The 27,095-nt window shown below is 34.4% G+C and overlaps 4 protein-coding genes across 5 annotated transcripts; 1 reads left to right on the top strand and 3 right to left on the bottom strand.

Moving 5' to 3' along the window:
• Positions 1-1,882: 1,882 nt before the first annotated feature.
• On the top strand, positions 1,883-7,665 carry LOC142611218 (putative pectate lyase 12). The gene is made up of 5 exons (XM_075783265.1): positions 1,883-2,312; positions 2,623-3,083; positions 5,040-5,482; positions 6,328-6,536; positions 7,282-7,665. The coding sequence occupies exons 1-5, from the start codon at positions 2,182-2,184 to the stop codon at positions 7,472-7,474; spliced, it is 1,437 nt and encodes a 478-aa protein (XP_075639380.1). The 5' UTR covers positions 1,883-2,181; the 3' UTR covers positions 7,475-7,665.
• A 1,599-nt stretch (positions 7,666-9,264) lies between these two features.
• On the bottom strand, positions 9,265-10,592 carry LOC142611219 (transcription factor MYB27-like). Its single transcript, XM_075783266.1, has 4 exons — positions 10,285-10,592; positions 10,070-10,199; positions 9,854-9,954; positions 9,265-9,752 (listed from the first exon to the last, which is right to left on the bottom strand). Exons 1-4 carry the CDS (start codon positions 10,568-10,570, stop codon positions 9,409-9,411), a joined length of 861 nt encoding a protein of 286 aa, XP_075639381.1. The 5' UTR covers positions 10,571-10,592; the 3' UTR covers positions 9,265-9,408.
• A 1,740-nt stretch (positions 10,593-12,332) lies between these two features.
• On the bottom strand, positions 12,333-16,097 carry LOC142609547 (uncharacterized). Of its 2 annotated transcripts, none has more exons than XM_075781153.1 (4): positions 15,626-16,097; positions 15,416-15,526; positions 13,341-13,409; positions 12,333-12,614 (listed from the first exon to the last, which is right to left on the bottom strand). In XM_075781153.1, the coding sequence occupies exons 1-4, from the start codon at positions 15,773-15,775 to the stop codon at positions 12,564-12,566; spliced, it is 381 nt and encodes a 126-aa protein (XP_075637268.1). In that variant the 5' UTR covers positions 15,776-16,097; the 3' UTR covers positions 12,333-12,563. The 2 variants fall into 2 exon arrangements, with proteins under 2 accessions (XP_075637268.1, XP_075637269.1); XM_075781154.1 differs by lacking the exon at positions 12,333-12,614 and adding an exon at positions 12,643-12,781 and having other exon boundaries at positions 15,626-16,064.
• Positions 16,098-19,562: 3,465 nt separating this feature from the next.
• On the bottom strand, positions 19,563-25,789 carry LOC142610571 (serine/threonine protein phosphatase 2A 57 kDa regulatory subunit B' beta isoform-like). Its single transcript, XM_075782412.1, has 2 exons — positions 24,118-25,789; positions 19,563-20,148 (listed from the first exon to the last, which is right to left on the bottom strand). The coding sequence occupies exons 1-2, from the start codon at positions 25,309-25,311 to the stop codon at positions 19,825-19,827; spliced, it is 1,518 nt and encodes a 505-aa protein (XP_075638527.1). The 5' UTR covers positions 25,312-25,789; the 3' UTR covers positions 19,563-19,824.
• Between the last annotated feature and the right edge of the window lie 1,306 nt (positions 25,790-27,095).

The raw sequence follows: 27,095 nt of genomic DNA, 5'->3' as shown, positions 1-27,095 counted from the left end.
ACCCTATTATAGCAAGATGCTAGAATTTTTTAATTTTTTTTTAAATTTTTTTTTTTCTGTTTCTATCTCCCACTCTCTCATGTGTCGTGTGGCCCGTGCCTTTCTTCTCCCCAAGCTTCTCTCTCTCTCTCTCTCTCTCTCTCTCTCTCTCTCTCTCTCTCTCTCTCTTTTAGACTCAAGCTTCTTCTTAGATCACCACACACTCTCGTTTTCACCTTCTAGAGTAGCACTTCCACTGTGAATCGAAGCTCTCGACGCTACAAGTCCACCTCCGCGTTTCGAAAATCCTCGACAAAACGCAAACGAGGACAACGTCGTTCCGATACCGAAACAACACAAACAATTTAGGGTTCAGTTTCAGAATTGGATGCATTGTGATGACTTCAACTTGAAGAAGAGGTTGATGGGTCAAAACATGTCCAAGATTTTGGCTTTACTCAAGGTAAACACAATTGTGGTTGAGGGAGAGGATGTAGTGGGTGGATAGTGGTGTGGCTATTGATCTCGCCGACGAGGTGTGTGAGGGAGAGATAGTGGTTGAAGGTCGAGAAGTCTGGGTGCTGAGTTGATTTGTGGGTCCAGGTTGATTCGATGGCTTTAGATGTGGAGGTTTTTTTTTTTTTTTTTTTTCTTGTTGTTGTTTGTGGTTGCGGTGGATCTGGCTGGTGGCGGTGATGGTGGCTGGATGCTGTGGTTGTGCTATGTGTGGATGTGGATGTAAAGGTTTTTTTTTTTTTCCTCAACTATTGTTTGTGGTTGTGGTAGATCTGGCTAGTGGCTGGTGGCGGTGATGGTGGGTGGATGTGGTGGTTGTGATATGGATAGGTGGATATGGTGGCCGACGACACTGGGTTGAGAAAAAGAGACACAAAGGAGAGAGAGACAAAGAGAGGAAGAATAAAAAATGATAAAGAAAGAATATTTAAATAAAGTGTTAAAATATAGAAGTTTTGATGTAAGGGATGTTGTAAAATGACGTGTTATATGTTATAAAGTTGGTATTTGAGAGGGTAAATACTAAATTTTTTAGAATTTTTGATGAGAATGCTTTAAGTGCTAATATAACTTGAAAATCTCATTAAATAATATGAAAATGTCTTTTTTATTTTAAAAATAGGATAAATATTATAAAATACTATTTGAATCTCTAAATTTTACTAATATATATTTTTTCTTTTTCCTAATCTCTAATTTTTTTTTTAATTTTTAAACTTTATAAATATTTTTTAAATAGTTTAGAGGCTAAAATTTAAATGAAATTTTTTTTTCAATAATTTAGAGACGATTTTTTTTTTGATAAAGTTTAAAGAATGAAAGTAAAACTTTTTAAATTTAGGGAAAAATTAAATTTTTAGTATAATTTTGGGATAGAAATAGTATTTTACCCTTAAAAATAATTAGTTCCTAAAATTGCTTAAATATATTTGGTTAAAAATTTTGTAACTGTTTTTTTTAGAAGAAAATTTTTGTAACTCAATTGACATTTTTAATATTTTCAACTTAACATTCTCCATACAATTGTCCAATTGCATGGAGAATGTACATGGAGATAAGCTCTCAAAAATTATTTTATCTACTTTTATCACAAATATTATTTTATTTTTATCTGACTTTTAGCAAATAGGGAGATAAAGCTCCCAAAAATTATTTAGACCAATAATTTATAGTTTTGGATCAATTTTTATAGCCTCACTTAAAAAAAAGTATATTTTTAATATATATTAAATGAGAATGAAAATAATTAAACTCATCCAAATTAAACTCAAACTAATCCAAATTAAGCATCCTCGAAACCAATCGGATTCTCATAGGATAGTGTTTCACTACTGTATTGAGACACTTTTTCAGTGTTTCTTTCCCTTTTACCACCGATAGGTGAGTTGCCACAAAAGTTTGCAGCATGATTATAAAAGAGGAATGAAACGGCATTATAAGGGTTACTGTGATACAGAGCAAGTTAGTGAGAACATACTAGTGAATAGTGATCATCTTCTTCATTCACTGCCGTACATTCTAATTAATTTCTAGTTACTATGTATCATTTAACTTGTTACTTGCTAATGACAGATTTTTCATCTTAACAATGCTTACTAAAAACTGGTGAGTGTACATTTTAGAACAAAAAAAGGCAAAAAAATTTCTGATAGTGAAGCAACACAAAACTTGGTTCTGCAGCTAAAAATGCTCCCAAGGACCTGCATTGTCCTAATTTCTCTTCTCTGCTCATTTTCTCCACTTGGTAGAGCAATGCTCAACCTCACTCTTCCAGGCCAGCATCCTAACCCCGAAGCTGTTGTCCAAGAAGTTCACAGGTATATATAGTTCTGAGGCCTTTGGTTATGTTTCCTCTACTTGGATACTCTTTTCTAGGCTTATAATGTGAACTACTACTCACTTTGTTAGTTTTTATGTACTGGGTTGTTCTGCATTTTGTGTTTTTCAACTTTCTCCTCCTAGATCTGGGTCATTTTGCATGTCTTTTAACTACATTCTTGAGTTGCTCTCAAGTCTCAACCTCAATTGGTTTCTTTTCTTTTTATGGAAGTAACTAGTTTGTTTGACCTTGTTAGGACTAAAGTTTGATTTTTGTGGTAATTAGTTTGTTTCTTTCTTTTGTTACAGGAAGGTAAATGCTTCTATAGCAAGAAGGGAAATGCTACAAGTCTCTCAGAAAGACCAGGCCACATGCCTAACAGGGAACCCCATAGATGACTGTTGGAAATGTGACCCAAATTGGGCCAACAACAGGCAGAGACTAGCAGATTGTGCAATTGGGTTTGGCCAATATGCTGTCGGTGGCAAGAATGGTGAATTCTACCTTGTCACTGACTCCTCAGACGATGATGCAGTGAATCCTAAGCCAGGCACACTAAGATATGCTGTGATTCAGACTGAACCTCTATGGATTGTGTTTCCCAGCAACATGCTCATTAAGCTGTCTCAGGAGCTCATCTTTAATAGCTACAAGACTCTTGATGGTCGAGGGGCTAATGTGCACATTGTGGGTGGTGGGTGCATTACTCTCCAGTTTATAAGCAATGTCATTATACACAACATTCATATCCACCATTGCCATCCGTCAGGTTAGAAAATTCTTTCTGGTATTTTTTCTTCCAAATCTGCATTGAGTCTGATATTTTTGTATGTGGATGATTCTATTCCACAGTTTTTTACCTTCTTTTAAGAAGTTTCAAAGTGGAAAATATTTTTGTCCTACACACTTGGTGAACGAATGGAAAGTGTTACTCAGATTCTCATAATGATTATTTATTTATTTATTATTTCTTTAATGAAAGTTTTTTTTTTCTTTTTTCGTAAGACAAGTCATAAATCACTCACATAAACTTCATGTCTTTAATAATGTAATTTTTCTTTAACAAAAGAAAAAAAAAATTGTAGTTTCTCTATTTATTATTAATTTTTACATGCATTTTGGTAAGACAATAAGGTGTCATAAATCATTCACATAATTCATGTGTTTGATATAAATGAAGATGCAAAAGTAACCCTTCAGCATGTATAACAATTAACAATAATTCATGGTCACTTCACAAGTATAAGTGTTTGTGAAGTGCGGGGAACAAAGGCCGGAGTTCAAGTCTCTAAAAGGGAAATTTACACACTTAGATTAGATTAGACTAAAATACTATCTTGTATAAAAAAAAAACAATTAACAACATATTCATAAATAAAAATAAGAAAATTTAAAAAGAAACACAATAAAAAATTTTTAAGAAAGAAAAAATAAATTGAGAAAATACAATTTACCAATTTTTTTTATATGAGTTTGGATTAAAACAAACTAAGAAAAATTCCCCTCTAACTATCTTATTTCAAATCAAAGCAAAAATTATTTTATTTGTCCATTCAATGAAACATGCTTCTTACAAATACGTGAGATCCATATCATATGATTGTGAGACGTCCAGTCCATGGAGCGAATGATGAAAAAAAACAGAAAAATACTCTCGCTCTCCGGTTCCTTGAGCTGGAGATAGAAATAACTTTTTACACAAAAGAGTGATAACTGTAATATTCTCAAATAAATATTTTTATTATTCATTGCTATCATCATGAGTAGTCCATGACCATGAGGCAGTAAAAGCAACAATTTTCACCTCTCTTTTTTTTTTTTTTTTTTTTTCCCTAATACAGTTTTCACCTCTCTAACCATTTTTGTCCCATCCGATTTTATTTCAAACTTTATTTTTTTGAGAAACCTTTTTTTTCGTCCCATCCGATTTTTTTTCAAACTAGTTACTGAGAATGATGACTTTTAGCCTATCACATACTATATCAATATTCCACTTTCTCCAAGGATTGACACCCAAACTTGACAAATATGGCATTAAATGGGACCTGTGAATGGGGGGTCCTACTCCTACCAAACTTATTAATAAAGGCATAATTACTACAGTAAATGAATTTTTTTTTTTCCAACTTATAGGGTCTGATAGTTGTTTATCATCAGTTCAAGACATCAATCATTTTTTATTGTAAGTATGGATTGAACTCTTGATCTCTTACATAACCATCAGAGACTTTGTTAATTAAGCTAATTAGAACCCACTTTAAAATGCAAATATAACACTTTAAATTTCAATTCATTTCAATTATTTAGTTTTGTTTTGTTTTATTTGAGTCCTTTAATATCAATTTTATTCCTCAACTTTTGTTAAATATTTTTAAAAAATGAAAAATATTTATCAATCATTAATTAAAATTTTTAATTTAATTAAAAAAATTAACAATTAACCATAACATTTAACATAAACTAATGAAATAAACTTAAAACTTAAAGAACTGATATAAACAAAAATAAAGTTAAAGAACTAGAGTAAATTTTGCTAAACATAGCCAATGAATTTTACATTTTAACTTTTTTTTTTCTTTCAAAAATTATAATTTGATAGTATATAGGAATGATGTCGATCTTTATAATTCGTTAGTGTAGAAATGACTGTGTCATAGTACTGTTGAAAGTAAAATCCCAACTTTCAAACCTGAAATGATATATTATTCCCTCAACGATGTTGCAGGTAATACTAATGTGCGGTCGAGCCCAACCCACTACGGCTACCGCACAGAATCAGACGGTGATGGGATCTCGATCTTTGGGTCGAAAGACATATGGATCGACCACTGTTCCCTCTCACACTGCAAAGATGGGCTGATTGATGCAATTATGGGGTCCACAGGGCTCACAATATCAAACAATTATTTCTCGCATCACAATGAGGTGATGCTGTTGGGCCACAGCGATGACTATTTGCCAGACTCAGGAATGCAAGTGACCATAGCATTCAATCACTTTGGTGAAAAATTGGTGCAGAGAATGCCAAGGTGTAGACGTGGCTATATCCATGTGGTTAACAATGATTACACTCAGTGGGAGATGTATGCTATTGGTGGTAGTGGTAACCCTACCATTAATAGCCAAGGCAATCGCTACACCGCTCCTCTTGATCCCAATGCCAAGGAGGTATTATTACCTTTTGTTTTTGTATTCAAATAAAATCAAATTCTAAGCTAATTTGATAAAAATCAAACAAAGTAATCAATCATGCAAATCAATCAATCATAGACAGGAAATACTTTTGAAGTATGAAAAATTTGTCAATTAGTTAGTTTTTAAGAATTAGTTTCAAAAGAGTGTCAATTAGTTAAGTTTTTAGGAATTAGTTTTGAGAGCAACGAAAGAAGTATTTGGTAAAGTAGTTTGAAATGAGATTTTGTAATTTTTTAAAATACGTGTGAGTGAAAAAGTATAAGAAAATATGTATAATGTTGTTTAAAATATAAAAATGTGAGTTTGAACTTAGAGACCAAATAGACCTTAAGAATTACTCTTAGAAGAGTGATTATTTCAATAATGAGATATACACATTTTTCCAAGAGTAAAAAACACACTTGTCAATTAGTTAGTTTTTAGGAATTAGTTTAGCTAAGAATAAAAACATACTTGTTAATAATTAATTAGTTTTTAGACATGAGTTGAATTGGAATATTGGACTTAATACAGACAAAATTTTTTGACATAATTACCAATACTCTTGGAATATTGGACTTAATTATTAATACTCTTGACATTTAAATTTTTTTTTTCAAAAACATTATTTGATGAAATACTAATATTTCTAAACATATATAGCAACATCACTCAATGTACAAGACCAAAAACCTCAACTGTTATGATAAGTGAGGAGGATGATTTGAAATATAATTTTTTTAATAAATGAGATCAAACAATATCATTGAGTTATAAGAATCTTTATGATGGTCCTATGCATTGATATTATTTTTAACAAGCGTACATGGGTTGGGCAGGTGACAAAGAGAGTGGACACCGAGGAAGGAAAATGGAAGGGATGGAATTGGAGGACAGATGGGGATATAATGGTGAACGGAGCAATATTTGTGGCCTCAGGTGAGGGTGTAGAGGTTAAGTACGAGAAGGCTTATAGCGTGGAGCCCAAATCAGCTGTGCTTATTGACCAGCTCACTATGCATGCCGGCGCCCTTGGAGTTGGTGGCAGGTTTGTAAATTTCATTTTGCTTCTTTTCTCTTTATTTCTTCTTTATTTCTTTTTTTCTCACTTTTTCTTTTTCTTTTTCTTTTTCTCTCTTTTTTTCTTTTACTTTTACTTTGGTCAATTATCATGATTTCCCTTTACTGTTCAACTGTCACATATGGTCCCCAAGAAATTAGAAAATTTAGAAAGTGTATATTTTCACCCAAAAAAAGAAAGAAAAAGAAAGTGTATGTCTTTATTGGACTGCTTTACCCAAATTTTATATTGAGGCCCAAAGTTTTTGCATGTTAACCCATGCCTGTTTTAGATGGGCTAATTTCAAAGCCGAAAGTAGAGGCCCAAAGACTATATTCAACAAGAATTACTTATATATGTTAAATTATTTATCTTGTTTTATTTTAATTTAGTAGCATACTTTTTTTTTTTAGAAGAATTTAGTAGCATATTTATATTATCACTTTTAAACAATATAACACTAAACTAAAAAAAATATAAATATAAAAAATCATTATTGTATGTGCAAATCGCATGTAATGAGTTTAGTTTAATATATTTACTATCTTTTTTCTTTTTTTTTGTCAATGTTTGGCTATATTATATATAAAAAAACAAAATAATTTTTACTTTTCTTATAATAATGTAAAATAATTTGATTTATATGTGAGTGTGTTTATTTATTTATTTTATTATGTATGTGATAAAAATGAATACAAAGCAAAAACTTTCTAACATATGGACAAAAAAGCAGGGACAACAACTTGGGAATGTGGAGTACAGGACCCAATGGTGGTGGAACAGGTTTAGACTCAGGCCCAGACTACACAGATGATTGGTCGGGAAGCAGTGGCCCACTGTTACCTTCTACTTCGACTTTCTTATCCCTTTTGATTGCACTATCATGTTTGTTATTTTATAAAATACGTCCCACTTTTATGTTATAACATGAAATTCAGTTGTGATTTTTATTCTCAATTAAAACTATGGTGTAATCAAAGAGTCAGGGCTCGATACATCATGGTATTTTCAATGGAAATGCTCAAGGTTCAAATTCCCTCTTTTTATTGTTGTAACTACCAAATTATCAACAACAAAAAAAAGTCAATGTGATCTCAAGATTCTCCCCACAAAGCAATGGCATAGCTACGCTAAGATATTTCATAATTGCTTATGTATATTAGTCAAGATCTTGGGAGTTGGCCCAGTTGGGACTTAGCTCACCCCCACAAAACATACAATCATATCCAATGAAATCTGCACCATCTAAAGAATCACAAGCCACCAAACAAAAACCTGAAAATTATCCAACTGAGACAAGGTTTAGGAAGAAAGAAAGAAAACTCTAATAAATTCAAAGAAGGATTCTTTACTCATTAATATGATGATCCATACATGTTAAATTGCCAAGTATGGCTAGTAGATAATCCGTTCTTCCAATTTTTGTGGTGGGTCACTGGCTGTTTTACACTGACTTCTATGCTTTAAGGATTAAATAAAAAACTAGTTATTAGATATGGATAAAAGATACTGTAATTCTAATGGAGTTCTAATGTAGTTGCCTTAACTTTATCTCCATTCAATCTAATCGGGTAAATTAAGCAAGCAATAATGTTTGACAAATTTAGTGAAGGTGATGTAATCGTGATAGGTTTGAGTAGCAATTTGCAAATGCAGCCAGACTCAAAAGACATAAAAGAAAAGGAGGAACAGGAGGTATGATGTTTTCCCTAAAGTGTGACATGTAAGTATGTGACTTATTCTGAGGCTTTGTTAAGTTCATCTAACCTTCTCAAGCTCCCACCTCGTGCTCTATTTTCTAAATGGATATATTATCTTGTTCCTTTGATTGCACCTGACCATCCTCGTGTTCCATTAATATCACAATCAGCTTATTATATTGCAGTTTTTTTATAGCTCAATTAGTGACTTTTGAAAAAGCAAATAACAGTTGTTGATCACTCACAGTTTGAGTTTCAATGTGTTACTTTACATTTTAATTTAAATTCTTGATGCAACACATGTTAGACTGATGTGCTAAAGATTTGATCTCTTTTTTTTTTTTTTTTTCAAAATTTAATAGACAGCTAATTGATATCCCTTTTTGGTTTCAGTTTGTGATGAAAACTGACACAACCATGAATTCATACTCAATATAGATTTAGAGTATGCTTCTTTTAGATGTCATAATACAGAGAAAGAAGGGGAGAGAGAGTAGATTAGAGTTGGCCGAATCACAAAATCATGTTTCAGTTCTACTATGGGTATTTTGTTTCTATTGGTCAAAGCCCACACCATCTCCATTTATGGGACGGAAATGGCTTAAAACCTTTCAAATCTTTCCAAGTCTATGCATATAAGAAGCTTTTCAATCCTTTAATCAATAATGGTTAATTCTACTCTGTCCTCTGGGATGCAAGACATTTTGTAGAATTTTGTCAAGCTTGCTGTAATGGAACATTTTATTTTGCTATCAGTTAGGGAAAGTTGAATTGGACCTAGGAGCACTCTTTACCCTTATATATGCCATTACTCCACTATTATGTTATGACCACAATGATTATTTGGTTTCCATAGAATTACAAACTTCATCTGTATACAAGTTTGTTTACTTACAATCCTTAGCGTAATTTTGTTCCCCCACCACAAGTATTTGGATTTATAAGACAAAAAGAATGTAAAAACCTAAACTTTCAAGAGAGAGAGAGAGAGAGACTGAGAGTTACATAAGTAATGATTTTTAGCAAATGTAGCTAGATTATACAAACAAGTATAGATACAATATTCATGATGCAGTTTGTGTAATGCATGATACAAAGCATGACTGTTTTACAGTCTTGAATGCTCTTTATATTCACATTTAATTACAGTAACTTTCTGCTTAATCCATGTTCCATAGGAAGCCAGCGTAGTCCCATATATTGCTATCATCTGGGATCAACGCCGGATAACAAAAACAAGACTCTAAGCTATTACAGCCCTCATGATGTTTTATTTCCCTTTGATCTTTTATCAACTCTAAGATTGGATCTGATAATTGCGTTTCATATGGAGAACTAATCAATGCAAAATTTGACGACCCAAGAGCATCAAAGGAATCGTCTGAGGTTCCACAAAAGTCCTCAGCAGTCCCATGGTTTTTATAGTTATGGTTTAGGCCACTCATATCACCTTTCTGAAAGAAGAAATCTTGTTCACCATTCTTTAGTTCACAATAAAAGTTTCCTGTGGAGAAAACAACCGTTAGTAATGCGGAGAAAACATATTATCTAGGAAAAACCAATGGCAATAATATCATGAGGAAGAACAACATGCATTGCATGAACCTTCATGTCGTGCTTGTGCTTTCTTCCTTAAATGAGTCCTCCAGTAATTCTTGATCTCATTATCTGTTCTTCCTGGCAACCTTCTAGCAATCCTAGACCACCTACAAAAAGATTTTGGACCCAACTATGTTATATTAATCTTTCAACATGTTTATAATTTCTAAAGTGTGGGGCTTCCTGTAACTAAAACATTGGAAAAGAATTAAAGAACCTTACTTGTTACCCCATAGCTCATGCAGTCGAAGAATGATCTGCTCTTCTTCGATGCTTATATGACCATGTTTAAGATTAGGATGAAGATAATTCAACCACCGGAACCTGCAGCTCTTACCACTCCTCTTAAGACCTGCAGTAAGAACAAGTTTTCTATAAGCTTAGTTTATGACACCAAGCAAATATCTGTTTTGTTCATTCATATAAAACATATATACCTGATGCCCTTGCTATGGAATCCCACCTCCTTTCCCCCATTAGGGTGACAAAGGTCGAGAGCAGCTCATCTTCCTCTTCTTGCCAAGCCCCTTTGCGCAATTTCTCTCCTTGCATAGCTGCTTTAAAAGCCATTGTCGTTTGCAACAAACTCAGAGGAGTTTGAAATTTTCTATATGAGGAACAGGGTGGCAAAGGAGTCGGGAAAAAGAGAGAGAGGGTGACAAGACCAGATATTATTACATGACAACATAGGTGGACAACACTAGTTGGTGGGAACTTTATCATTGCCTTACTTATACATGCAAATAACATCTTGATTAAGCTATCCATGAATTTATGAATATATTTATTCTAGTTCTATCTTTCTGCACGATCATTTTTGGCTCTACACGCAAAAGTGGTTCTCCACTTCTTCTTTTGATATATTCAATAGCTATGAGGAGAGGAGATTTGAACCTTAGACATTTTCGTTGTGAACATCAAGTGTATGGTTGGATTGCACTGAAAAATTATTTTGCTCTACGGTGTTTTTCTGTGGGTCCTGTGCACTGTTCACGGGACTCACAAGTACGAATTTTTGCAAAAACAAATTTAAAGCTAGGTCTCACGGTATTTTTCACACATTTAAAAATTATTTTACTTCAGTATTTTTAATTTTCAGCAATAAGCAGTTTCCAAACAAACCTCAAGAGGTTCAATTGAGCTACAAAGTTATTCTTCACTTAGTACTTTTTGCAAGTCTATAGGTAGGTTTTATCTGCCCATTATTATATGTCAGGAGTTCAATCTCCATTAAATATATAGTTAACGAGAAAGGCGAAAGGATAGGGATGAGGGTAGAAAAGAAAACCAAGATCAAGTTGATATTTGATATATTTCTCTTTAGCTTTTAAATTACATGGAAAAGATGCAGACTCTTTAGCAGGCCGCCAAACACAATAGACATGCTCTTTGATTAGAAGTGAGCTCGGACCATCTCAGTCCACTCTTGTACTGAGACATAGACCATAGTTAAGGAACTATGATAGTTATAACTCATAACTGCCCAAACTAGGGTGGCAATAATTATCTCCCACTGGACCATCTTGCTTCATCTCCCTCACGTTTTCCTTTTGTCCCGCAGTCTGCTCTGGGCCTCTGGCCCTTTAACCCAAAACAAAGATTTTTAGTCGCGCGCGCGCACACACAGTTAGGCTACCCATGTGCTTTGTGCATGCACTCACTCTTTTTGGTACTTGTATCCTTTTCCGGTAGATCGTTCGGCTTCTTTTTGGACTATCGTTCAGCTTCAGTGTGGTGTAACAAGATTTCATCTTGCTAGTTGGTTATGCTCTGAAACCTACCACAAGAGTATTTGGGGACTTGAGGGCCATAAGGCACTTTCAACTCAAGCAAAGAGCTTACTCTTGAAGTTGGAATTGGTCAGTGATGCACCACATCAAGAATTTAAACAAAACTCCGTAATAACTGGAATTGCAATTTATTTATTTATTAAATGACTAGAATTGTCATCTTCAGAATGTGATGACATTTTTGAAGATTATAAGCAATTCATATATTAACACCATGCTTAAAGGTTTATAAAAGAATGGAAGGATCGAATGAGTAAATCATAAAGATATATAATAGAGAAAAGAATATGATGTTTTTTCTCTTGTATTTGAGGGTTCATAAAACAGTAAATGAAAACAAAAGAAATAATTAATTTTATTATTATACCTTTCACTTTTAATTTCCATTTCTCAACATAGAGATTAAAGCATAATTTAACTCCATTTTCTTAAAGGATTGGATATTCCATTTATTCCCACTAAACTTTCAAACGAAGTTGAATAGATAGAAATTAGAATATAATATACCTTAAAAAATTCATTCCATTCCATTTCATTTCCCCCTCCCAAACAAGCTAGAAATGGAAGTGGATATTAAAGAATCAATCAAAAGACTCTTCAACGCTTTGAAAAATAATAAAATTAAATATCTACACCTGACTCAACCTTATGGATTTGATAAATAAAAAAATAAAAATAAACATACTTACTCAAGATTATCTATGGGGAAAAGCATCCATTAAATATATAGCCAAAAGTACATTGGAGAAACAGAACCTCTTTAAATGTCACCATGCCATATAAATTATCCCGCAACTGATCTACAACTTATGTGAGATCTTATTTACAGTCATACTGCCTGGCTAGCCTTATGCTCATTGCAACAATAGTAACAAAAACTTGCGAGCAGAAATGTGCAGCCAACTGTCCTCTTAAAACCAAAGCCATCAGCGATCTATAAATGATTTGTTCATGAGGTTGACCGCATCATCCATGAACTGCATCAAAGGAACCAGTGACCACATTAATTGTCACACGCTACTTGGAAAAGCAGAATTCCATGTTTGATCCACAAAAGCTTGAATGCCTTATTTCTCCTGACAACTAACTACTACTACTACACATACACACACATGCACAAACCAAAACTTCTAACAATGAGAACCTACACACACATGGCCACAAGGAATGGATGATAAGCACAAAGCATCTGTTGCACTTGCCTATCTACTGTCAAAACAATGATTGAAAATAACTGCAAAATTGCGGCTCATAGTTGGAAGCATCTTTCACAAGAAATGTAAGTTAATTTCAGTTTTATATTTTTCACCAAAATGACTTGAAAGACTAGTCACCAACATTACCATACATGCATTTGCCAGCATGCATTATAATAATTTACTAGCGTACATATACACACAAATGCCATTAACGATGTCTTTGATATTGATGAAATCTTTTAGTACAATTAAGTATACTATCCTTATGTGTAAGCCAATTAAAATTCCTGGATTATGTGTAACTCTTGTTTTCAATCCTCAGATTAAAGGATCTAGTCCTTTCTGAATTTCAGTCCCTGAAATTGCACTGACAGTTCGCATTCTATTACTTAGCTTCATGTGTGTGTGTGTGTGTGTGTGTGTGTGTGTGTGTTTTCCTCAAAAAACATTAAGTAAACAAGTTAAGAGAAAGAAGAAAACAACTCTAAAAACATGAAAATTTACCTTCCCAAGCGACTTGAGTTCTCGTCCAACTGGTTCCATAAATTTCAGGTTAACTTCTATAGGCCATACCTGTCCATAAGCAGAAGAGAAACTAACAATAAGGAAAATAACAAAAAACAAACAGGCAAAAGCAAAACTAGAAAACAAAATTTAAAGCAAACAAGCAGTAAATTACCAAAATCATGCTAATTTCAGACCCAACACAACATTAGATTTAGAAGATACCCCTCCAAAACATCAGAGAGCATTAACAGCAACTACAGCCTTCCATTTGATAAGATGAGATAAAAGCATAAACCCAACTCAAACATAATGCATTGTCACATAGTACAATATCAGAAATCAAAATCGATAAGTTTAAAAAAAAAAAAAAAAAAAAACCTTTAAAAGGAAGAGACAGAACAGACAACTTCCACTGAAACCAAACAAAGTTTTATCAACCGACCACACAAGTTAATTATTGAGTTTGAATGCTCTCTCTTAGAATTATCCTTGCTTTAGCATCACAAAGTTAACTAAGGTAATCAATTTTGAAGTATCATTAAAGAAATCAGTACCTTATTTTGAGAGAGAGAGAGAGAGAGACCAACAGTGTTCCAAATGAAGATAACGGATTAATATAAATCCATCAGTCTGCCACAAATAGCCACCAACAACCAGTAGATGGTTGAATTGTACCACCTACCTCTGACAAAAAACGTAACATGAAATCATGGCTGAAGTTTCCAATACTGGAACAAGCTAATGAAGTCAATATCCTTGGAGTCTTGGCCTTCAACCATTTTATTAACCTCTACCACTACCAAACCAAAACTCTCAAATCATTCTCAAGCCTAACAGATCATGTCAGAGACATCTGCCCATGGTCCTCTACACTCATTTTCAATCCCTGTTTCATGTACTAAATTCTGGGCATGGAACACAATTTGAATAAAGACCAGTTCAGTACTCTATTACAATTGATATGAATGGGACTGTTACGTGTAAGGTTGAGCTAGGTTTACGTGTTTTAGAAGTGCACAAATTGCCTTTACCGAAGAATGTAAACATCAAGGAAAAGGCACTTCACAATTGGTTCCTTTTCAGTAGTGATTAACCACCATGAGGAAGGAGAACAATAAGGGATAAGTGCCAAATGAAGTTCCATATGTCCTAGATTGATATTATGTCCTGGTCCAAATGTATCTAGCCCCATTACTGAAATTTTTTCTTTCAAATATGAAAAAAGGTGAATGCTCAAGAAAAAGTGCAACTCATGCCTCTCAGTTTAGTAATATAATTCCCCTCCAATACTTTCACCTTCAAATAATCTGAGTTTATGTCCAGGAACCACAACCTGTAGAACAATTTTCCTATTGCAAATTTGCTGTATCAAACACTTGAAGACACAATATAATTGTTCATCCCAGCCATCACTCCTTTCAAGACTAACAATAAAGATCCACTTAAAAAAAAAAAAATCTAAAATCAGTTCAGACTTATGACAGTTTTATGTAATTTCTTCTTGATAAAGTGCTATGATTTTAAGAATTGTTTTACCGTCCATTGTTTGTGCATTCAAAATGGCTAAATTCCATACATCTGTCTGTCCACACATGCTAGCACAACACACACTCATACAATCTAATCCAATTAAATCCACACAATCTAAGGTATCACAGTAACTATATTGATAAGCTCACCACAAAGTTGTATTGTGATGTTCCTTCCACAATTCCATTATTTCACCACAACCAAGAGCCTTAACAAGATAAAACAAACAATGAACTATCAAATGAAATAATAAACGGATTCCTCATCCACTTTTTAGCACTGAAATGCCTCATTTGATTGTTAGTATTTGATACATTTTAGAACTGCCTGAATTTAGTATATTAGCAATTTCACACTCACAGGTACCTACAAAAATCTCCATAGCATAAATATGCCCATATAAATTTTAATTTTATCAAACAAAATCAACCATGTACGAATTAAAGAAAAAAAAAAAAAAACCCAAATACAAATTCGCCAAATTTCAAATTCAAAGAACATTAAATTTGAAAAAAGACAGCTTTTTGATGAAAAAGAAGAACCTTGAGACCAAGTAATTTGATGGGTGTAATCTGGCCTGGAACAATACACTCTGGACCCGCGGCTTCCACAATAGCTTCCATTGCTAACCCATTTCCTATCGGATTAGAATGCTGCAAATACACCCAGAAACTTAAAAATCAACAAAACCCCATTATAGAACAAAACCACCCAAGTTAAAATATGCACACAATACAAAAAATATATATAACCTTCATGACAGAGAGAGCATAGTCTGAATGAGGAGTTTGAGGGAGGCGGAGCAAAGGGGAGTGGTGGATTTTGGGTATGGGTTTAACAGAAGGAGAGGCCCTCCACGGGGCATCCTTTTGAAGCGAGGTTGTTCCTCCTTTTTTGGACATATATACGCTTTAAGGCTTTAGCTGCTAAAAAACTTGGTGTGGGACTCTTGAGAGGTTTATCTGTTTTGTGTGTGTGTGAGAGAGAGTGATAGAATTAGAAGATATGGAAAAGGAATGAAGGAGTGGAGTGTAGAGGAGATGAGGAAGGTGACAAGGTTTGGGAGATTAGGATTTTGAAGCAAGCTGGGGTTTTTGTGATTTGTATTTGTGCTATAAAAAGATTTTAACGAGCAAGATTATGGGAATGTTGTTTTTGTGGACGGAATTGGCATAAAAGGCTTGTTGTGTGAATGGCTAATGAGTAATGGAATGACTTTGACTTGGGAACCCAAAGGATCTTCCCAAGTTATATTCTTTTTAGTTTTACCATACTTCCTGTCCTCTTTTTGGAACAAATTTTTAATTGGTAGGATAAGATTTATAATCTATGATAGATTTTAGGGTAAAAATATGCAACAAATTGTTAATGAGGATTCGGCGAATGAGAATCAAGTTCAAGACATTTTAAAATTGATAATTTTGGTTTCTAAATACAAATAAACAGTTAATAAATTTGTTTATGTTAGCTGTAATGATTTGACTGATCTTCATATAAGTTAGCTATAATATATATATATATATATATATATATATATATATATATATATATATATATTTTTTATACAAGATAAAATTCTACTATAGCCTAATCTAAGTGTATATGTGTATAAAGCTCCCTCCTGAAGACTTGAACCCTCGGCCCTTTCCCCTCACACCCCACAAGCACTCTCACCAAGAGCATGCGGTGGTTTAAATATGTTGGATATGGTTAATATGATCCCAAATCTTAGGGTAATTACTACTATATTTTTACCCTAGATTTTAATCTATAACATTAATTTTTGATATTGAGAGAGTTTGAATTAATTGAGAGAGAGCGCCAATGATTTTATCAAATCAAACACCCAAACTTACATAGGATTACTACAATTACTTAGAAAGCACTACCAAAATCTTGGATAAACTTTGATGGTATTGCAAAAAGCTCATCACGTTCAGGAGAAGCAGGGGCATGACGAAGGATGATACAAGATTATGGATAAAGGATTTTGTCTTAAACCTTATAATTTCATGGAGTAAATGTAGAAGGGTGGGCTAATTATTTTGAACTTCAACAAAAAATTATAAGGGAAAAAATGGGTAGCGTAGCTGTATAGGCCTATCAGAGTAACTTCAAGTTCAATTACTATGAAACATTGGATACAAAATAATAGTATTGGAAATTGACTTGTTATTGGCAACCAGATAGATACGCTATGAATAGAATTAAATACTAATAGTAATGCAAAAGGCTCATTGGATTCAGCTAAATATAAGGGACAAATCAAGTCATTAAGTTGAATTCAGGTCATTAAGGTCAGGTGGAATAAACCTGAAATTGGCTAGGTTAAGTTGAATACGGATGGGTTCTTGGGCAATCCGGGTTTGGCTAATAGAGGGGGCCTTATCCAAGACCATAATGGGGCTTAGATAAAAGGCTTCACTCATTTTATTGGGGTCTCTACCAGTGTTAATGCAGAGCTATGGCCCCTAAGGGAAGGGTTAATAATGTGTAGAAATTTGAATCTTAGGACAATGGAAATTGAAATAGATGCTAAAATTGTGTTTGGTTGGATAATTGAGGAGTACAGTAATAGTTTACATCATGCTTCTCTTATTTTGGATTGTAGGACCCTCATCAGTAGATTCCTCAAATGAAGATGAGTTACTATTTTCGTTAAGCAAACAAGTGTGTTCATGCTTTAGCTAGAAATTGTTCAATTCTAAATTAGGAGATTATATATTTTGATAGTCCACTTGTAGATCTATGTTTGCTTTTCTTTTATGACAATGTGGGTTTGTATTATAATAAGCATAGTCCTCTAAATTCTGTTGTTGTTAATTTCGTTAATGCTATCCGGGTTTACAAAAAAAAAAAAAAAAAAAAAAAGGAGGTGGGGGGGGGGGGGGGAATCAAGAAGATGGATAAAGATTTTGCACTTAATCTAGTATTTTCATAGATTATCATCAATTCAATGTAGAACTATGGACTATTTATTTTGGACTTCAACGGCTATGCAACATGGGATACAACACAGTAGTATTGGAGATTGACTCATTATTAGCAACCAATTGGTTAACAATTATATTTTGTATTTTCCTCATGATTTAACTAGCTTGAACATTGATTGCAAACACTTATGCCAGACCTTAATAAGTCTTCATTGAACATATATTGCAAAGCAAATGGATGTGTGAACTCGTTGATTGCAAACACTTATGCCAGACCTTAACAAGTCTCCATTGAACATATATATTGCACAGCAAATGGACGTGCGAACAAACTGGCTGACGCTATAACTATTAAGAAATACTTTGGACACCTATTAGTTCTTTTTTGTTTTTTATTTTATTTTATTTTATTTTATTTTATAGAGTTTCAACCTATTTTTTTTTTTTTTTTGATTGTTTGTTTTGGGTTATGTTGGGCTCTCTCTCTCTCTCTCTCTATATATATATATATATATATATATATATATATTCTTTTCTTTTCTTTTTTCACTTATGAAACTAACCATAAGATAAGACCCATACCAATTTTTGCCAAAAGACATGCCCAAAAAGAAAAGGTTGGAGAGGTTCCCAATTAAAAACGAAACATCCAAGTAGTACAAAGCTGTGAATGCCAATTTTAGAATTCATCAACAAGAGACAAGATCACAAGAAGTAGAGAACATGAAAATGGGCATACATGTTCACAGTACCTTTTATTTTTTAGATAAAATGTACCATTAAATTAAGAAGCAAATTCTCATCTCACATTTCACTATTTTTTTTTTATAATAAAAATGTTAAATTACAAATTAACATTTCTAACTTAGTTAAAAATAAAGTCAAACCTATAACTTATGATTTGTTCATTCAAATCCTAGAACCTCTATTCCTTTCTGTCCACTTTTGTTAGCGAAGTTGCTGTTAAGCATCCCAAAATGGTGTTGTTTTGGTAGTTTTTGAATTTCCAAAACTATATCACTCAAGTTAGGAGTCTTAGAACACCTAGCGGCACAGTGTATCGAAATTAGAAAGAGAAACTTTTTGAATAAAAGTGAAAATTATAGGTCTGAATTGAATTTTATGTAAAATTACAGGATGTAATTTGTAAAATTCATACTAATTATATATATAAAAAGGTGTGATTTGCCAGGTGAAGAGTGAAGTCCGTGCTCCCATTGAGTGTCTATACTCAGCCCCGTGCCAGAAGAAAAAAAATTCACATGCAATAGACCCAGCTGTTTGAGATTTGCCATACAACCCACCTCAAAAAAATAAAGGATAGAAATCGATGGATTACGAACTCACCTTGGATTTCTACATATTTCTGAAAATTATAGCAACACGTGCAAGCTCGACGATCCACAAAATCTAGATAACAATAACTCAAAAAGGGCACACAGCACTGAGGAGTGAGGATTGCCAAGTAGTTAGTTCTTCACAGACAAAGTATCGTCTTCATATAATTTATGGAATACCAAAAAAATTCAATAAATTAACTAGCATGGCAACATGCCCGTGAACACTGAACTTGAATTATATCCTCCTTTGCAAATGTCATATATTCAACAAACAACACAAAGAAAATATAACCCCACCAGCTTAATTTGAATAATTTTACGTATCTAAATGTGAAAGACAATTTAAGTCCTATTAATAATTTCATGAAAGTACAAACAAAAAGATTCATACTTCTTTTTCTAGAGGAACCAAAAAAGGTAAAAAAGAATACAAATTATATTTCACAAAGCATTCTTAACAACAGCATATACCTAACAAATTCCATACATTTAAATTACATTTTTATAGCTGCTTCTTCTTCTTCCGATATCTTCAATGATCAGATTGAGATCAAAAAATAAAATGTGAACAAAAAATATGAAAAAGAATACCCACCAAAATGGAGAGGATCAGATTCATTATCTTCCATCCCTCCGAATCATTTTTCCATTGTGGTCCAACTAATCCTGAGTAATCAGTTACACTGTAATCATATCCTCTCCCCCTCTCTGTGCAGCCACATCAGCCAGTTTCTTCCATGTCAATTCCCGTTGTTCATCCATCTCTCTGGCCCTGGCCTCTCTCTCTGCATGCTGCCTCTGGCACTCATCAAACAACTCAGCATCCATTTCCAAGAACATTTTCCGAACATTGACAGTCAGCCCGTGTACTGCCTGATTCCAATGACTCTGGATATTCTTCTCCAATGCCTCAAATATAATTGGTAGTATGACACTCCGATTCTGGGCTATTAAGCTCACAATGTGCTCATTATTCCATAAAAAGAGGGCTCGTTCTGCAACCTGCAATACAAATGTTCCTAAGCAAAAAGCTTGAAAGAAATGACATTTTATGCTTTATTGATAGTAAAAGAGGTGTTATTTTATACTGAGCGTGAGAAAGAAATCAAAGAATGTTTAAAGGTGACATCTGAAAAACTCGTCAACTTCTAAGGCCAGTCCAAAAAAGGCTGGTAAATTAGAAGGATTAGAGTGCAATCTTATGACAAGAAGATATTTACTCCAAGTAACACAATGGTTCCCAAAAAAATAAATAAATCCTCCTTCAGAGGCCTGCCTCAATGACATGAACACATAATTTTGTAATCAAGCACAAACAAGCAGGATGAAGTTCACCATAAATCATGAAAACCCACTGAATAATTCCAAATGATGATCACCTCCAGCTCTCTCCTAAATAATTGTTCTTTAACTAAAAAAAACTGCAGTGGCGTGCGTTTGGATGAGCTTCTTTTATCAGTTTATTCTATTTACTGTGTAAAAGTATTGGCATACCTTGAAAAAGGTGATGCTTTGAAAAGTTATTCTCTTTAACTATGAAAATAAGCTTAACCAAACAGGCAGCAGGCATGCATAACACACATTTGCAGGGTAAGGCATGACAGCATGACCTTATGGAATCTTATCACCATCCTTTTCCCCCACTTCCAGCTGGCAACACCTATACTTCATCTATCCAACATTTGGCAGTGTGACTGTAACTACCTGATTATAAATGCAACCTTAATAGAGCACCAATTGTTTCAAGAAAAGGATGTTGCAAGGAAATCTGTCCGAAGACAAAAGAGTAACTTTTAGGCTATTTGATCCTGAGCAAATTGTAGAGCAAATTTCACAGGGTTTATTATAAACCACTGACATTGATGGAGCCAACAATAACAGCAACCAAGCCTTAGTACCAAAGTTTTGGAGTCAGCTATGGATCCTCAAGAAACTAGTCAAGGTCGACCACATATATTATTTTCTATCAATCTATTCTATCTGAAACCATGCTCTGTGCCAAAGGCCTTGTAGCTAAATTGGCACTTCCCCATGCACAAAGTGCTTGGGAGTCTAGGGGGAAAGGGTTCAAGCTGCGAGGTTAACAACATGTTGTAATTATCTCTAAAAAAAAAAAATCATGCTCTGTTATTTCCTTAAGAGACATGTCAATTTTTTACCACCTGTATTAATGTTATTTCTCAATCTGAAGTCATAGTCTCTATCCAAAGTCACTCTTTCTCACTAATGCATTAATCACCCTCCATTGAACAAGTTATCGAACTAAAAAAAGACCCATTAAACAATATCTCAAGATGCAATAGAGAAAATTTTCAGGAGAAACAGGAAAAAATCTGTTACCTAAGCATAATGATGGATAGGTGTACTAGAGTTCAAAGGAGATAGAACTAACTTGCAAACCATGACACTAAGACGGGTGTATTATTGAGGGAAAATTACAAACAAACAAAAAAAATCTAAAGTGAAACAAGTTATTGGAAAGATAATTCTCAGTGATGCATTATATAGTGGCATTGAGAGAAACCACACAACAATGTTACGATAGATATTTGCTGCTAAAAGATCAGTTTGCATTGCTCATGAGTCATGACCAATCAATCAAAGGTATTTCCCCACCCCAAGAAGTAAACAAAACTCTATTCAAAACAAGATTTTTTTTTTTGTATTTTAATTTTTTTAAATAAAGTAATGGACAGTGATTTCACAAAGGAGCGCTACTCCTCTACCAATAGGATTCCAGAAGTAGAGAGAAATAACAGATATGCAAGGAAAAGGAGGATTTTTTATTTATTTTTTTGATAGGCAAAGTGCTAAAAAAAGACATTATGGCCTTTATATATATATATATATATATATATATATATATAATGCCCCCATGTACACAGGCAGTGTGTTACAGTAGTTACACCATGGCCTGTAGTTAACCACCACAAAAAAAAAAAAAATCCACATTTAAGGGGGAAAAAGGGGGGGAAAGCCCCATACTCCATTCTTGACTTGAATGAAGATTGCATAGAAATGAAAAAGTATAAACACCCTAAACTACTTCCAAACCATCATTTTGGCCATCGCCTTACCATGAGAACAGGATATAAGAATCAAAGATATCATTGGTAAAGTTTCTAGCAAACAGGAATTAATGATCATGCCTCAAAAGTTAGATTGTACAAAATAACCTGTTGACCTATTGATTGACAAATTACAATCATCATCTCAAACTAGGAAAGATTTCCTTCAAGCAAGTTGGTATTTCCTTTAAATATTATTTTTAAACATAACATGGAGCTCTCTCTCTCTCTCCCTCTAATACACACACAGAAATGCACACACTTGTACCTATTTTTCTATTCAAGATGATATCTTTTTCTTTTTCTGATAACACCAAGGGAAAGGGCAACAAGAGACTCAAACTAGCGACCTCTGAATTATAAGTCATGATCCCCAGCCAATTGTGCAACCCCTTGGATTTATCATTTCAAGATAATCTATCACCAACCAAAATAAAGTTCTTAACTCTAACACCTTGTTCTCCAAATCAACACTCCCCAAATAACTCCCTAGGTGTCCCAACATGGTCACTTTAGTGCCCTTTTGAAACATGTTTAAAAATGCACTTATCCGAGACATTGTAAGAAAGCATGAAATAACTCAATGAACAAACAAGTTTGTGACCTCAGATATGGATTTCCTACATTCTTTTGACAGTTTGTGAAATAACTCAATGAACAAGACTTGGCCATTGAATATCAAGTCAACACACAAACCACTAGATACTCAACATAATCAACTAGTTAAACCATATAAAAATATAAGTAAACCACTAATCACTGATTGAAATTAAATTGAAGTTGGTATGCTCGGATCATTTTAGAATATCTCTTTTGACTCCAGGATGAAGTAAATATGAAATGAAAAGGGCAATAAGTGGAGACTGCAGAAAAAGGTAAGAATTGGCTCTAAGAACAGTCAAGGCAGTCCCACTAGCATATAAATAAAAGCACTGGACAGTGAAGTGATTGATATAATGTTCCTAAAATGACCAGAAGCACCTGTTTGCCAAGATAAAATACTTTCCAAATGAGCCTATGATCATTATTAGTCCCCTTCTTCAAACATGTTTTAAAATTGCACTTATCCAAAAGATTGAAAGAAAGCAAGAAATAAAACAATCAACAAACAAGTTTGTGACCTCAGACATGGATTGACTAGGTTCTTTGACAGGTTCATGATATAACAGAATGAACAAAACTTGGCCATTAAAAATCAAGTCAACACGTAAACCACTAGATACTCAGAATTATCAACTAGTTAAAACATATAAAAATATAAGAAAACCACTAATCACAGATTGAAATTCAATTGAAGTTGGCAGTGCTTGGATCATTACAAAATGTCTCTTTTGACTCCAAGATGACGCAATTAAGAAATGAAAAGGCAACAAGTGGAAATGGCAGAAAAAAGGTGAAAGAAAAATGTAAGAAACGACTCTGAGAACAGTCAAGGCAAACGCATTAGTAGATTAAAAAGGGCACTGGACAGTCAGGTAATTGATATTAAAAAGGCAGAATTTTCCTAAAAACACCAGAAGCACCTTTGCGCCAGGATTAAATACTTGCTATATAAGCTTATGACCATTAATAGTGATGAGAGAATGTAATGAATATATCACATCACATTCCAGCACCTCCCTCAAACACCAACAATCCCATTTGACCAAAATTCCATATAAAGATGCTATTCTTCTAAATGCAAAGTTCCAAGATTGCAAACACAAGTGCCACAATAAAGTGAAGAACTAAAATGCAAAACTTACAATACCAGTCAACATAACATATTCCCAAAATGTGAAAAACAACAAAAGCAATCATTGGCAACCATTTGTCTCAAACAAACAAACAAACAAACAAAAAACTGATAGTTCACAGGTTTTAGCTCTAATAAACAACAAATTCTATCCAAAATTTCACAAACCTGAAAATGAGAGCTATTGAGGCACCGAGCAATCTGTCTAAAAAGAGGAACCATACAACGCTGAAACTCGGCAGATTGCGTGGCTTCCAGCACTTCCTCAAGTTCTCCAAGAAAGAGAACTTCCTTCTGGCAATTAGTAACAGGCCAATACTTCAACAAACCCCTTATAACCGTGTCAGCAAGCTTATAATCTTTCTCCACAAACTGAGTAATACAATAAGACAATTGCTGATGGTACATTGCAATCGGCTTTGGCTTATGCAGAGGTATAAGCGCCCGAACCAAAAACAATTTATGCTCCTCCTTCATTGGCAGTGCAAAACCATTAATTATACTCCCTAGAATCTCCAAAAGCTCGCCGATTCCGCTATGCCTCTCGGTCTCATATATGAACCGATAAAATATGTTGTTTATCGCTTTTCGAATAAAGGGTCGATGAACCATGAACTTCCCATAAATCCTATGCAGAATGGTTTTCAAATACTCCCTCTCACGTGGGTCTTCGGAGTCGAACAAGTCCAGAAGCTTTAACACGAAGGAATGGTCGATGTATCGCTTCGCGACTTTCGTATCGGTATCGGACGAAACCACGTATCTTAACAAGAGCTCGTACACGAGCTGCAAGTGTGGCCAACAGGGCTCGAGATAAGGCTCTTCCTCTTCGGGATCGGCGGATTCTTGACCGGTGTTTTCGTGCGATGCCGGCGGCAAGCACCGAAAAACGTTGACCGATACCATCCGAATCATTTCTTCTTGGCAAGTTTCGGTGATTTTTCCCGAACCGGACTGTATGAAATCGACGAGCTCCATGAGCGTTTGCCGCTTGATCTCTTTCTCTCTCGCCGATTTGAGCGTGTCGGAGAAATCGAACTGGAAGCAACAGATTTGGAGTTTTCGGATGAACAAGCTCTGTCGCTCCGATACGGGCACGTCTCGGAACAACGGGAGAGGATCCACGGGTCCGGACGGAGGCGGGCCAAGGCCCACCGATGAAATTGGGCCGGGCCCAGATGAGTTCGGAGATGGCGGAGGCGGTGGGCCCGCACGAGAAGCATGGTTAACGACCACATTGGCGGTTGAGACCGACCCGGAATTTCGGGTCGCCGGTTGGCCGTAACCGAATATGGAACCCGGGTCGTTGGAGTCGGATTTGGATGGCTTTCGGTGACTTCCTTTTATGATTTTCTTCAACATTGTGTTCTCAGCTTTGAAAAAAAACACGAACACCGAAACCCTAACCCTAAAACTAAAACTTAAAAAAAAAAAAAAAAATTCAGTGGAGGATCAAATGGAAGGGTGGTGATTGCAGGGAATGATAATGGATCGGGATGCAGGGAATCATTTCTCAAATTCAAGTTTCTTGTGAGCTGTGGATCTGAGTGTCCGAGAATAGGAATTGTATTCTTTGTTTTTGTTTGTGCCGTGGGTTTTTTTTTGTTTTGTTTTTGTTTTTGATTTTGTTAAGGTTTAGGATTTGGTTGGAATCAGAATTTAACGTTGGAAGGATCGAAGTGGCGAATCATCCGAGTCGGATCGCCGGAATGCCGGCGAGTTGATCGGACGGGGTGGGTCCCGGCGAGAGAGGGAGAGAGAGAGAGAAAATGGAGTAAGAGGAAAGTTAGGGGGATATATAAGGAAAGAGAGAGAGAAAGAGAGAGCTTAAATCAGAGAAATATATATATGAAATAATGAGAATCATTGCGTATAAAAACCCTTTTATAAACTGTTAGTATTTTACTTAACTTTTTATTTTATCCTAATTAATAATAATCTTAGTTTTTTTTTTTTTTTTTGGGTTTTGGGAGGCAAGAGTGACTGAGTGTTTGTTATACACGTGGCGTAAGAGAATTGGAAGGGGCCCACTTGAAAAAAAATCTACGTTTTGTATAGGATGAATGGATGATCATAGATTTTTGAAAATATAACCATTTTTTTTTTAAAAAAAAAATTATAGGATTGGATAAAATACAGTCAGCGTGTACAAGACAGTTCAGAACTTACCGACTTGGTTTTTTTTTTTTTTTTTTGATCTGAACCGACTTGGTATTGAACCATATTTTTTTTTATGAACAGGTATCGAACCATATGTTAAATGGTAAATGCAACAATTTCATTTTTAAGTGCATATAATTTAGATATTAAATTGATTTTTTTTAAATTATCTTTGACCTACTTGACATTAACTAAGTCTGAGCCGTGTCAAATGTATTTTACCCTAATAAGATTTTACAAATTTTTTTTATATATATAAGAAAATTAAGTAATGTGTTTAAGTTTGGTGAGAGTGTAAAAGCATTCACATCAAAGCTCTAAAAAAACTTAGCATTTAACATTTTAAAATTTCACTTTATCTATTTTAATATCTCACTTTACAATTCACCAAACATCAAAGGTTTTACTTTTACATTCATCTTAATATAAACAACTCATTAAAATAAAATAAAACATTCCCACAAAAATTCATAGCAATAGCAACTGGTCATCAACCCTATTCACCACCACTAGCACAACTGTGGCAGCCATAATCCACCACCAAAAAAAAAAAAAAAAAAAAACTCAAAACAAAACTACGCCACAAACACAACAATAACCATCATCATCAACAACCCAAAAAATCCACCAAGACCACCACCACCTTAAAAATAAACCCCATAAAACTTCAACTACCACCGCAATACCACTATTACCACCGTGACCCAAAATCAACCACAACCACCAGCCACAGCCATCAACCATTGCAAAATCTAGAAAAAACCCATCAAACAGATACCCACCACAAACCGTACCCACCCCACCATCTCTGATCCCTTGAATCCGACTCTAGATAATTCTCCAATTCGGCGTCGTTTTCCTCTAGATAATTCTTCGATCCCTTCGTCTTCTCTGCTATCTCCTTCGGGTCTTGCCAATTCGTCAATTTCAATACCCAATTGGATCGGACTTGCTTCGCTATGGAGCCCAATTTGCTTTCTTCAGTT

This window comes from Castanea sativa, chromosome 9, assembly GCF_040712315.1.
Source record: "Castanea sativa cultivar Marrone di Chiusa Pesio chromosome 9, ASM4071231v1".
Lineage (NCBI taxonomy): Eukaryota > Viridiplantae > Streptophyta > Magnoliopsida > Fagales > Fagaceae > Castanea > Castanea sativa.
The sequence above is the reverse complement of the archived record's forward strand: the minus strand, read 5'-3'. Positions and strand labels throughout refer to the sequence as shown.

Excerpts from the sequence above, each read along its gene's own strand:
- LOC142609547 (XM_075781153.1), bottom strand. The coding sequence starts at position 15,775 with ATGTCCAAAAAAGGAGGAACAACCTCGCTTCAAAAGGATGCCCCGTGG. Across the intron at positions 15,527-15,625 it reads ATGCTCTCTCTGTCATGAAG|CATTCTAATCCGATAGGAAA; the intron begins GTTATATATATT and ends GTGTATTTGCAG. Across the intron at positions 13,410-15,415 it reads TCAAATTACTTGGTCTCAAG|GTATGGCCTATAGAAGTTAA; the intron begins GTTCTTCTTTTT and ends GCTTATGGACAG.
- LOC142610571 (XM_075782412.1), bottom strand. The coding sequence starts at position 25,311 with ATGTTGAAGAAAATCATAAAAGGAAGTCACCGAAAGCCATCCAAATCC. Across the intron at positions 20,149-24,117 it reads TCAATAGCTCTCATTTTCAG|GTTGCAGAACGAGCCCTCTT; the intron begins GTTTGTGAAATT and ends TTTGTATTGCAG.
- LOC142611218 (XM_075783265.1), top strand. The coding sequence starts at position 2,182 with ATGCTCCCAAGGACCTGCATTGTCCTAATTTCTCTTCTCTGCTCATTT. Across the intron at positions 5,483-6,327 it reads TTGATCCCAATGCCAAGGAG|GTGACAAAGAGAGTGGACAC; the intron begins GTATTATTACCT and ends TGGGTTGGGCAG. Across the intron at positions 6,537-7,281 it reads GCCCTTGGAGTTGGTGGCAG|GGACAACAACTTGGGAATGT; the intron begins GTTTGTAAATTT and ends ACAAAAAAGCAG.
- LOC142611219 (XM_075783266.1), bottom strand. The coding sequence starts at position 10,570 with ATGATAAAGTTCCCACCAACTAGTGTTGTCCACCTATGTTGTCATGTA. Across the intron at positions 10,200-10,284 it reads TTCCATAGCAAGGGCATCAG|GTCTTAAGAGGAGTGGTAAG; the intron begins GTATATATGTTT and ends TTCTTACTGCAG. Across the intron at positions 9,753-9,853 it reads AGCACAAGCACGACATGAAG|GAAACTTTTATTGTGAACTA; the intron begins GTTCATGCAATG and ends TTTTCTCCACAG.